The sequence below is a fragment of the Trichophyton rubrum genome (assembly GCF_000151425.1).
Source record: "Trichophyton rubrum CBS 118892 genomic scaffold supercont2.3, whole genome shotgun sequence".
Lineage (NCBI taxonomy): Eukaryota > Fungi > Ascomycota > Eurotiomycetes > Onygenales > Arthrodermataceae > Trichophyton > Trichophyton rubrum.
The window spans coordinates 534,877-546,631 of NW_003456426.1; the positions used below are offsets into that span (position 1 = coordinate 534,877).

At 51.4% G+C, this 11,755-nt stretch overlaps 6 protein-coding genes across 6 annotated transcripts in view; 2 read left to right on the forward strand and 4 right to left on the reverse strand.

Annotated features, from left to right (window-relative positions):
• Positions 1–12: 12 nt before the first annotated feature.
• TERG_02927 (uncharacterized protein) lies at positions 13–650 on the reverse strand (the record flags this gene model as incomplete). Its single annotated transcript, XM_003235827.1, has 2 exons — positions 13–363; positions 429–650. 2 exons carry the CDS (start codon positions 648–650, stop codon positions 13–15), a joined length of 573 nt encoding a protein of 190 aa, XP_003235875.1.
• A 3,692-nt stretch (positions 651–4,342) lies between these two features.
• Positions 4,343–4,630, reverse strand: TERG_11919 (uncharacterized protein; the record flags this gene model as incomplete). The annotated part of the gene is made up of 1 exon (XM_047750956.1): positions 4,343–4,630. The coding sequence occupies one exon, from the start codon at positions 4,628–4,630 to the stop codon at positions 4,343–4,345; it is 288 nt and encodes a 95-aa protein (XP_047605778.1).
• Positions 4,631–5,485: 855 nt separating this feature from the next.
• TERG_02929 (uncharacterized protein) lies at positions 5,486–6,502 on the forward strand (the record flags this gene model as incomplete). The annotated part of the gene is made up of 1 exon (XM_003235829.2): positions 5,486–6,502. The coding sequence occupies one exon, from the start codon at positions 5,486–5,488 to the stop codon at positions 6,500–6,502; it is 1,017 nt and encodes a 338-aa protein (XP_003235877.2).
• A 264-nt stretch (positions 6,503–6,766) lies between these two features.
• TERG_02930 (F-actin-capping protein subunit alpha) lies at positions 6,767–7,458 on the reverse strand (the record flags this gene model as incomplete). Its single annotated transcript, XM_047747989.1, has 2 exons — positions 6,767–7,118; positions 7,172–7,458. The coding sequence occupies 2 exons, from the start codon at positions 7,456–7,458 to the stop codon at positions 6,767–6,769; spliced, it is 639 nt and encodes a 212-aa protein (XP_047603961.1).
• Positions 7,459–8,317: 859 nt separating this feature from the next.
• Positions 8,318–10,379, reverse strand: TERG_02931 (uncharacterized protein; the record flags this gene model as incomplete). The annotated part of the gene is made up of 2 exons (XM_003235831.2): positions 9,056–10,379; positions 8,318–8,979 (listed from the first exon to the last, which is right to left on the reverse strand). The coding sequence occupies exons 1-2, from the start codon at positions 10,173–10,175 to the stop codon at positions 8,318–8,320; spliced, it is 1,782 nt and encodes a 593-aa protein (XP_003235879.1). The 5' UTR covers positions 10,176–10,379.
• A 470-nt stretch (positions 10,380–10,849) lies between these two features.
• The window catches only part of TERG_08760 (uncharacterized protein), a 1,774-nt gene continuing 868 nt past the window's right edge, over positions 10,850–11,755 (forward strand). Inside the window, exon 1 of the mRNA XM_003235832.2 lies at positions 10,850–11,570. Coding sequence (XP_003235880.1) covers positions 10,919–11,570 — 652 coding nt within the window. The 5' untranslated portion in view covers positions 10,850–10,918. The remainder of the gene's footprint in view (positions 11,571–11,755) is intronic.

Here is an 11,755-nt window from a genome sequence, read left to right on the forward strand (position 1 = left end):
TGAAGGCTTATCTCAGCCCTTGCCGCAAATTGGGTTGGCCCAACTGCCAAAGAATACGCCTGCATCTAGTCCGTTCTCAGCCACGGTTTTGGCAGCTCTGATGAAGGTCTCGATTCTCTTAACTTGACCAACTGGTAGAGCCAGAAGCCCAGCGTCCAGGATGGTCTCGAAAGTCTCCACAAAGACGCCGCATAGGATATCATCTAGGCGTGAAAGCCCGGACACAAGGGTATCTATGATGACTTTTCCGAGTCCGTCAAGATCACATCTGCATTCTCCAGTCACGAATTCATGACCGCTATCATCTATATAAGAGAGGCCCATCTCCTTCATTTGTTGAAAGGAAACGCCAAAAGAAAGACACTTGAATATGAGTGAGCATATTTTCATACTCGAACGTCTGGGTGATGATCCTTGGAGCTTCATACCGAAATATCATTTAATGGCCCGGACTGATGAGTTTCACAGTACTTTCTGCAGGGGGCCAACGTATTTTCAGATTGCCAGAAACCACCATAGTTAAAACACCAGCCTTTCTCGGCGAAGGCTGCTATAGTCTGGGCATCAGATTGATGGTTTGAATTGCGGTTCTCCGCTTGAGCCACCGGTAGGAGGAGGCTAAACAGCCAAAGCAAGTAAAAACGATTCATGGTCAATGTTAAAGACTGTGATAGGTAGTGTTGTATTCGGGTATTTTGACGTAAGAAAAGAGTGTATTATCGAAACGAGTGTGGTAAAAAGTAAAGATCGTAGAAGCTAGCAAATCCAGACAATATATCAAATGAATGTCAAGAAAGGAAGCGATGGCTCTCTGGATGATCTCTGCATTCTCAGTTGTAGAGGCGGATACTGATAGCCTTTAAGTAGGCAGAGACTGCTGGAGCAGCTGAGGGGAGTGCCGTGCTCACGTCATGATGGGGTAAAGACACTGTTAGCTGTCTCTACTCTGCTCTCCATTAGCTGTTGTATAGACGAAGCAAAAATGTATGCCCTCTAAGCCATGTCTAGCATCCAACGTATGGTGACTGATGACAATACATGCGTCAACCTGTTTGAAAATATCCATTTCCGAGATAAACGGACGGAATCCTAACATCTGAGCAAATCATACGAGATATTGATTGGATATATGACAAGTTTCATGAGCAATAGCTGGACGGACCAACGCAGCAGTGCTAGCAGTATGGGTATCAGTCTAGGTAGCTTACAAAGCGCCAAAAAAGAGCCTGGGGCGAATACTCTGATCTCTTTGCCTATGTAATGGGCGGACTGAGGCCTGCGTACAGAGCCTCTTGCATTGTTGATCCCCACTTTAGGTGACTAAGATGTCTAGAGTACAAAATTTTGCTGTCGTACCCGCATTGGGGGCGGAAAAAGGTTCACGATGTCCAGCCTTTCCGAGGACGTGGGACGGGGACTTTTGTATTCTCCATCACAGCTAATGAAGTTGAAACCGTGGGTTGATGAGTGTGTATGCATAGAGCCGCAGGGTAAGAGCCATTGTAACCTGGCTCCATGCATTGCTGACCATGGCCAGGTTTAGTCATGATGGCGGGTGCAGAGTGATTTCCGAGATCTGGCGTTAGCATAGCTGGGTTGTAATTTGTAGTCTTTGTAATCCGAACCGTCAGCGACTCTATTTCGCAGTGTAGATCTATCCTGGAGCGCAACTCCAGTATTCCTCACTTCCCCTTCTTTTGTTACTTGCTGCTGCTGCTGCTGATAACGATGGTGATGATGTTGTTGTTGTCATTATTATTGCGACGTCGTTGAAAGTAGAAAAAGTCGAAGTTGAAATTAGGGTTCGTCCCGGCTTATGTAACCAACTTTGGATCTCAACCAACCATAAACCGAAGGCTTATTTAGCTTTCTATGATTGGTCAATGAAATCGAGCCTATTCGACTAACTTCATTAGTCACGTGAAAGCCCCAGCTTTTTCTATTTTTAGTTTTTGGCCGAGTATAAAAATATGTAACGCCGCCAACTCATGACCGAATGGCTGTCTTCAGAGCAGGATCGATATTAACTAGCGCGCTAGATCACACGAGAATACATAACTAGCTGTTATGGATAGGCATTCTGCGCTCCACCCATTTCCCGAGCTGAGACGTTGCTGTAATGCCCAGAGCCTCGACAACCGCCGTCCCGTTTCTGCTTAATGGTACTTGTGCTTATAACGCTCAGATAGCACGGGAAACCAACAACATGCCGATTTATTAGTTATGCAATTACTGCGATATTGGTGCTTTTTCAAATCTGCAGACTCCACCAGTCACAGATTCGAGTCTGCCAAACAGTTATACAGCTTGCAGAAGATCAGCTATCTGTTGATCTACGTCGGGAGATGTTTCTGGATATTCGGCTTATGGTCTCAAGTGCCTCTAAATCCCAATTTTGTTGCGCACTGGAGTTGACGTTAGGAGTCTTGTCTTCTGCCATTTCTCCTAATGCTAGCCATGTCGAGCGCGCGGTCTCTTCAATGCCATGACGTTTGGCTACATGGAGATCGTCGCCAGCCATGTTGCTTTGGTTGAACGTGGCAGACCACCAGCGGAGGACAAGACATCTTCACAGTTGTCCTTTTCGATCTATCGTCTGACATTCAGTATTTCTGATTTTCTGCCGAATGTAGGAACCGAGATGATAGTCAACGTCAGGGATGTTGATTCAGAGCTGTGTCAAGGTATCGAGATATTAATTCCCCAGATGCCTGCGACCTTTTAGCGATGTCTTGTAGTTGGCTGTCTGCATATCCCTGTAACAAGCTACTTAACTGGTTGGCTGTTGTTGCATGATATGTATTGTTTACTTTTGGGCATCTAACAGCCACACCGTCGATGTCGTTGATAATTACACCTCCTGCCAGATGTAAACACTTGATCGTGTCTACCAAGCCACGGCCGAGGTTCGGGTAAAGGGTGATTTCATCCCGAGTAGGCCGTGACTCCGTGAGGTGGAACATGTATACGGAGTATGTACCAATGGTGAACCAAGAAATCATATATACACATGACCATGGAGCCAAATACTACATTATATTCAGTTGACCCATTTACCTGCATGAATAGTTACCATACTCAAGGATGGGTAAGAAGAAGTTCAGAGAGTGAAGGAGGAGGACTTACGTAGCCAACAGCAGTTATCTAGCTGAGAAGGTGATTGTCAGTCGGTAGTAGGGTAACTAATACGGAGTATAAGATAACCAATAATGCACAGGCGAGGGCTATATCAACGGCTAGGGTGGTTGGAGGATTTCCCTTGATGTATATCGCTAGTTGGGCCCACGGAGGCGATCCAAGGCTGGCCGAGTGCTGCTGCCGTGCCAGACACTAATATAACCACCGATCTAGTCAAATTTAGCAGACCTTTAGGTTTGGGTTGCATCCCTTCGGGGCGAGGGATCTGGGGAGTTGAGCCGCAGAAGCGGGTGAGATGGGCCTATAAGTCCCACCTGATATGCATCCCCAGAGCTCGACCCTCGACCGCTAAGGAGCTGAAGAGACTGACCGGCTCGTCCAGCCGTGTCAGGGGCGCCATGCGAGCAGCAGCAGCAGCTAGTTAGCTAGTTAGCAGCAGCAGCAGCAGCCGCAAAAGGAGGAGGCACAGCTGCTCCCCCACCGTCGCATGGTGGCTCAAGAAACATGGCATATCGGAATGGCTTGCAGGAGTTGAGTCTTCGCCAACCTGAGGAGTAACCAGACCTTTGTTGATGTTGCTGGCACGCATGCAGTGCAACGGCACCATGATGCAAGAGAGGCCCAAATATCGGGGTCGTCAGGGTTTGTTCCTGGTCAATGATCGTCCCGGTGACTTCGCTAACGCGAGAGTCGACTATCTTAAGTATATTTGCTTCTCTGGGGTCTTTCTTCCCATGGTGTCTCGCGGACTGACCGCCCCCGGAGGCCTCCCTCCCCCAGAGGTCAGCCGAAGGAGGAGGCAACCGGGGTCAAACGGGCCATTGTGACCTGTATCGGCCAGTCTAGCTCCTGAAGCCGCCTGCTGCCCGTCTCCTGCCTGTGTTTTTCTGCGTCTTCTTTGCTTTTGCTGGGCTGGAGATGTTGAAAGAAGCAGCACCACTACAGATCGCGAGCAGGTCCGCAGCGTCGTGCAGAGGCCGCAGCCGTGGCCATGTATATATATATATATATGGTGTATATATAAAGATGCACGCAGCTCCCGCCGTTGACTCGGTTGTCTGACCCTTGGTTGCTCCCCTATAGTCTGCAGTCCTGGTGCCGTCGTGTACAGAAACAACCCAAGACGTTTGTTGATATTTGACTAATAGCCGGGATCCTGTTTCGAGATGGAGCACGCGAGATACGCCCATCCGCGGCAGACTCCCTACCCATCCAGCCGCTCCATCAGCATCATCGTCGCCTCCATGTTTTCCAGCCGGCGCCAGGCCAGAATAGTGCTCGTCCTGCTTGTGCTGGGAGCCGTCCTGGCCGCAGTCTTCTCGGGGGCCTCATATTCCTCGTCCTCGTCTGCGTCTGCGTCAGCTTCGGCTGCGTCCTCGTCCTGGCTGCGACACCTGCGCCGGTCTGTCCTCTCTGAACGCTCGCTGGCGGCCGTCCTGCCGGCATGGGCGCATCTGACAGCCTCCTTTCTGCTTGCTCGACAGGCGCCCATCGTCGTCTTGCGCCAGGGAACTCTGCTGGGCACGATCCGTGACGATGCTGACTTCCCGCATCCACTGGAGGCCTTCCTGGGCGTCCCCTATGCGCTCCCGCCGACGGGCGAGAGGCGCTTTGCCAGGCCAGAGCCGGTCGAGAGTTCCTCGCGCAAGATAGATGCCTCTCAATATGGTCTTCGGTACTGCCCTTATTCATGTTGTCGTGGCTGTTGTTGTTGCTGTTGTTGTTGCTGTTCATGCTGGCTGACCGACTGATAGATGCATTGCTGGCTCCCTCGACGGGAATGACTGGGGGGAAGACTGCCTGACCGCAAACATCTTCCGTCCCATGGGGACCAAGGCAGGCCAGAAGCTGCCGGTGGTCGTGTATTTCCATGGAGGAGCCTTTAATCTCGGCGCAGGTATGCTCTTCTGCCCTCTGTTTACGTGGCTATATTTACGATGGACTCCAGTGTTGACCCTTAACCAGGCCGATTCCATAACACAGCTGCTCTTCTGGCTTGGTCAGAGAAGCCGTTCATTGCTCTCAACTTCAACTATCGGTACGTGTCCATGCATTGTCTCTTCTGGAACTGACAGACTGATATTTTCATGCATTCAGTCTCGGTGCATTTGGCTTCCTGTCAGGAGAGCTGATGGCAGCCTCCAACATGCTCAACACAGGCCTGTACGACCAACTCATGCTGCTCAAATGGGTTCAACAAAACATCGAGCAGTTCGGCGGTGACCCAAACCAGGTCACTATCATGGGCCTCTCGGCCGGCGCTCACTCGGTAAGAACTTGTATAGCTATAACAAAGAGTGCATCTGGCAACTAACCAATGCTTGCTCCTTAGATCGGCCACCAGGTCATGTATACAAAGAATGGCGGACGCCCACTCTTCCACAGAGCATTGATGGAATCCGGGGCTACAACCGCTCGCGCTGTCTTCCCACCCAAGGCTCCTCTACCTTCAGTGCAGTTCGACGAGTTTGCTCTCGCTTCAGGCTGTTCCAATGTCGCTAGGGGTCAAATGATTTCTTGTCTCCGGAAACAGTCCGTTAGGACTGTCGGGCAGGCTTCGATTGATGTGTTCAACCGCTACAATCCTTCTGACCGGTGGGCCTTCCAGCCTGTTATCGACGGCCAGATCATCCGCGTAGCACCTATATCCGCTTGGGAATCTGGTACATGGAACGAGATCCCTATCCTTACTGGCTTCAACACTGATGAGGGATCTCCATTTACACCTACCCGCTTGGGTACCTCGGAGGAGTTCACCAAGTTCTTCAAGGAGTTGATACCCGCCTTGTCTGAGTCGGATTTGAAAGAACTCAACAAGCTATACCCTGATCCGGCCGTCAACCGAAAATCACCATACTACGACACCCGTCCCATAGACGTTGGTTCGCAGTACAAACGTGGAACAGCAGCATATGGCCAGTATGCATACATATGTCCCATCCAACAGACTGCATACCATGCCTCGGCAAGCCAATCTGCACCTGTCTTCCTTTACCATTGGGCTGTAAACACAACCGTCAAAGGAGGGGCAAGCCATGCAGACCAGTCTGCGTACGAGCTGTACAACCCTGGTATCCGAAAGATATCAAAGACCCAAAACTTGCTTGCCGGATACTTGCATGCTTATTTTACTTCCTTTGTCACCACCGGAGATCCCAATGCTATCAAGGGTAGATACGCAGACAGACCTCGATGGGCTCCTTTTACCCCAGGGGAAAAGAGCGGCACCATGGTGATAGGGGAAGGGAACGATGAGCGCGCTGGCGGGAACAGTATCGGCGTTGTGGCCCGGATGGGTAACATCAGCTACACCAAGGAGGAGTGTGACTTTTGGTGGAAGAGGACGATCTTGTCGGAGTCGTGATCGCTCACATACATGCATGAACATACTTGCTTGCATTATTTCTCAAGGCGCATTAAAGGTTACGGGCATTATTACTACATTCTTTCTCCCCCCCCTCTCCCTTCCCTTATTTCGTTACATTGTCGTGTTATTTGCCTCGTGGATAGAGACTCGGAATAGTGACACCGTATTCGGAGTGCCCTGTCTATAATCGGACCTAGTTGCATGGACATATATACTCTTCCTATCTACATGGTCAATTCTAGCTTAAGAAGTTGATTTTTATTAGTAGCCTGTGCCGCCAGATATATCCTTTCCAAGCCTGTATGCGCCAATCTTCTCCCACTCGACCTTCTGTCGTGTAATAGGGAGCTGCCGACGCAGGCCCTTGAATGCACCCTCGGCTAATCGGTTGAACGCATCGTTCAGTTCCTCTTGATGTTCTCGCTCACTAGTTACAATACGCTTAAAAGCAGTATCGGCTGGAGAGGCCGAGGGTATCGATATGGACACTGGCTTCTTATTGTTGAGAGAAACGTTCCCATCTTCATAGTAATGAACGTCCACATGGATTGTGCCGGTGATTGTGCCGCCAGAGGACACCGGCACATTATATATGGCGCGGTATCTACCGTTCCTAAACTAAAGTAAGTACCTAGATCAGGTTGAGTGTGGGTATTTTTCCCGTACCAGAAATTGTTGGGAGAGTACTTGTTCGCTACTAGAAGGATTGCGATGGAAGAGTCGTCCTGTGAAGGGTAAACGCCGTATGAGCTGTTTGGATAATGTTCACTGGCATGCGAGGAGAGGAGTTTAAGGTAGGATTTTCTGCATGGATCGGTTAGCATTGGCATTGGCTGCTTGCAAGGGGCAAAGGAGGCGGCAGTTGTCAACTGACATGAGGTCTGCGTTCTGAGATTCAAGCACATATGACCGGGGGTTGGAGGCTGCCTATATCGGCCTATCATCAGCAACATGAAGATGTCGGAGTTTCATGAAGAGTAAGACAGAGCGTACTTGTGAAACATGGTCAAAGTCGAAGGATGTCTGGCTCTCGACATCAAAATACCGGCCGTCTTTGAGCTTGTTATAGGAGCTAACGATGACCTTCCTAATATCAGTATCCAAACATGATCCCACTCTAGTATATTTTACAAAATATACCTCTCGACTGCTTCCGGGCAGTTTTACTGTGGCAAGCTGTGCCTCGTTGTATTTTCTGAATGCCGGTTCGAGGGAAGGGATAAGATCGGAGCTGGAGGTCAATGCCTTGATATCTGGTGTCAACAAGCCGTTAGAATTGTGTCCAGATCAACCGCTTTACACATATGCAGACTCACCAGCAACAACGTCTCTAAGCTAAATGCATAAGTTAGCTAGTGTCATGCTATCTTGCAATGGTGATGCCTTGCGTACCTCGCCTGGCGGGGCTCCCTCTATAAACGAGGATGCGATTTCGGCTTGAGAAGACATTATAGAGACAGACGAGCAGTAAAAACCGTCTCGACAGAAGCCAAAAGGGAGAGAGAAAAAATGAACAGGTCTCTAGAATTGATTGCTTGCTTGTTAACTAATGGAGTTGATGCGCCGCGTCGTCGGCTTGCTTCGATGTTGTTTTATTTGGTGAAGCCCGCGCCAAGCCATAACTATTAGATAAGCTGCTGATAAGATCGATAGACAGATAGCATTTGGATTAAGGGGGATATTATCAAGTATATACAGGAGAAGATAAACGCCGTTGATGAACAGAGACGCCTCGCTAAATGGTATAGATGTGTAGAAATGCTGCAGAAGATGTAGATAAAAATAGTGAATGGAGAGAGCAAGGGTAGGGGATCAGTCAATGGTCATCTTCATGAAGCCGTCGCTGGTCTCGGTCATGCCCTGGAGACCGACTCGCTTGACAGGCCCGGAGGAGGAGCTGGTGTTGGCGGTAGGTTCGGCTGGATGGCTCCCCTGGAACAAGATGGCCTTGGATAGGTGGCCGACCCGGTTGGGATCTGAACCGGAAGAAACATGACCTTGGACAGGACTACTATGGACACTGGGTCCCGGAGAAACAGCTCGACGCTTGAACGAGGCCAGGTCAAAGTCGTCTCCCCGCCGTCGTTTGTTGATCTTGGCAAATGTTTCTGGTTCTGTGTCTATGTCTTTGGACTGTCGGCCCAGCATGCCTGCTTCCATGCCTGGAGACGCCATGGCCGAGTCCCCCGCTGAGAGGGGCGGCGGGGTCCTGTACCGCCCATCAAAGGCGTTCCAGAAGTCGATACCACCAGAATTGCGGGATACCTGCCGGCTAAAGCTGGTGGGCGGCCGCTGATGTGCTTCCCCGGGGACAATGTTAGGAGGGGTGGAGTCCTTGATCTCCAACGCATTGGGCAGGATAGATTGGGGCTGCGGAGCGCCAGACGCATCGTTTTCTCGCACCTGGCGGACTACTTCTGCCTCTTTCTTGGTATCGCTCTCTACAGGCGCGCATTCTTCAAATAGGGTAGCCCCTGATGCGAGCAAAGTTTTTGGGTTTTGGCTGTAGCCATGATTAGCATGGTATTAGATGCACAAGAATAGAATAACAAGGGCGAGGACATACCAAAAGATTCCCTCGTCTGGTCACGGGCCGTCGAATGACGCCTCGACGACCAGACTCGGAATTGGAGCCTCCGGCAAGTGAACCACTAGATGGGCTACTGACGCCAGCCTGTTTCCCGCCATCGACGTCGTCACTCCCGTCGGATAGATGAAAGTCAGAGGGAATATGAGCTAGCTCTTCTAGCTTTGACTTGATGTCTCGTGAAGCTAGACTCTGGGACAGAGAACTCCCACCGACGCTATCAAGGGCCTTCTCCGCTGGTGGAGATCGGGAGGTAGCAAGAAGCCTGGGACTAGCACCACTCGCGCTGGAAGAGCTGTGTCTCTTCTTACTGCTGCGATATCTTGCTCGCTGGAAGTTCATCAAACTCGCCTTTGCAGCGGAGAACCCAGACATCCAGTCTGCATTGGATGCTGGGATCAAACTGGGAGAGAATGGAGCAGATAGTCCTAGTCCGGACTTTTTTGCCTGGGGGGTGATTCCGCCGGGGTCCCCGCGGTCAAAGCCATGGATAGACCTGTCGTCGTCTTCGTCATCGGTGCTTGACGAGTCTGAGTCGATCATATTGACGCTGCCCACCGAGCTTGAAATGGCGGACCTCTCAGCATGGCTGCCCGCAGAGGTAAGGCAATGGTGCAGTTGGTGATGCGAACTGCTGGGAGATCCGGCCATCCCCATCCCCGTGCTTCCTGCAGTCCCACGCCGTTGCGGTATGGCAATCCCTCTGCCGCTGACTACGGGAGACGAGTCTGGAGACGACTCTGCCAGCGTAGAGTGGTGTAGGTTGGTGCAAGCGCGCGAAAAGTCCAGCCCTCGAGAACGCCGCGGCAGGACAGACGCCGGCGAACCGAACGAGTGTGAGGAGTCTAGCTTCGGGGACAGCGGTATTCGAGCCGCTGCATGGCCGCTCTTGGGGCTAAACGGCTGTGGCATGTTCAGCGAGAGCCCCAGGTGCGGTCGACTCGCCCTCTGCGGTGTCTCTGGCGATGGTTTCGGCGCATCCTCTCTGCTCTTAGCGGCGTCTCTGAAGCCCAGAGGGGTCAATTCGCGCGGGGGAGGCTGCGACGCACCCCCGGCGCCCTCAATCCCTGACTTCTCCGCCATGATCCTTCATATATCGAGGCTCGTACCTATAGTCCTTCGTTGTCGTCGTTGATATTGTTGATGTTGTTGGTTGTTGTGGTTGCGCCGCACATCGCAGCTGCACCCGCTGTTGCCGCTCGCTCGCCCGTCGCACGCGCTTCCTTGCTGCGTCTCTGCCGTCTCGTCCGTCTCAGGCTTCTTCCCGCGTTGTTCTTCTTGTTTTCTTCGCATCTTCAGCTCGTTTTTTTTTTTTCGCTGTTTATTTTGTCGCCTTTTCTCGACGTCGCCGACGGAACGACTCGATATTACATAAGCAAGATATGACATCAGCTCACGTGACACTAATATAACTTCAACTTCCGCCCGATTAGGAAATATCAACGATCGACGAAGAAGCAAAAACTTCGACGTCTTTTTGCTCTTTAGCCTCAGCTGCGGCCTTCTTTTCGACGTCGAGCGCCCTCGCTGGCGCTGCTGAAGGCGGATTGAGAGGCAGATCCGGGGCGAGGTCGAGTGCCATCTGTTTTTTTTTTTTCTTCCGGGTTCCACATGCTGCTGGCTTGTTGAGCCTCCAAGGTACGTCGCGATCTCGGTTTGACCAAGGCGTCGGCAACTCGCGCGCAGAGCGTCGCAAGAACCGGCAGAGAAGTGATATAAGGCGAGCCGATAGAGTGAGAGTCTAGCTGCCTCGTCTTATTCTCTAGCAACCCTCACTTTGTTGCGCAGACAGCTTTACTAACCGGGGTTTTTTTTTACTGTTCAAGATGCAACGCGGAGCTTCAGGCGAGACGACTGAGGATACTACTACCATTACGATAGACAGCGAGAGCACTCCCGAGAGCTCTACTAGTCGCATGAATAGTGTTACGTCGGGCCGCATTCTACGTATCAAGCTCCCTCCTGCCTTTTGGAATACATACCACCAGTTCAGAATGTCTCAGGAGACGTTAGACGAGCCGCCGACCAAGCGCCAGAAGTTCACACCCATACCAGAGCCGGAGCCGATAGCATCGGCTGAGGACATAGCAGTGGCAGAGGCGGCGGCGGCGGCAGCAGCAGCGGCAGCACAGGGACCACACAGACATACTCCGGGTTCCCAACCCCAATTGCAACAGCAGCAGCAACAGCAGGAGCAGAAACATGCACAGGGGCCTGTTTTGCGGCCTACAATCGTGGACGTTGAGAGTGGTAATAAGGAAGAACTTTTACATAGTGATGCCTCTTCGTCATCCGACTCCTCATTATCAGACGGCGATGCAGATATTCCATACTCCAGGGCCGACAACCCTCGCCCGACAGTGGAAGCTCCCTTGCCTGCTACTGCCAGCACACCCAATGGCCCACAAAATATACTGCCTCCGCTAGCTTTGGAGAAGCCAGATGTCAGGGTGAAAACGCCCTCTACCCCTGTCCCAGGTAGGACTCATCGCTGCGCCCCCTTGACATCCCTGTCTAATTCTCTTTATTTGTAGAAGCGAGACCCAGCGTCATGGTCACGGTTGTTGGTCGCGGATCTGGAAATTTTCCCGTCTTGCACGTTACGCCCAACTCACAACTTGCTGCCAGCCTTCGTGATATCCCCTGCGCAAGACCCATTGCCT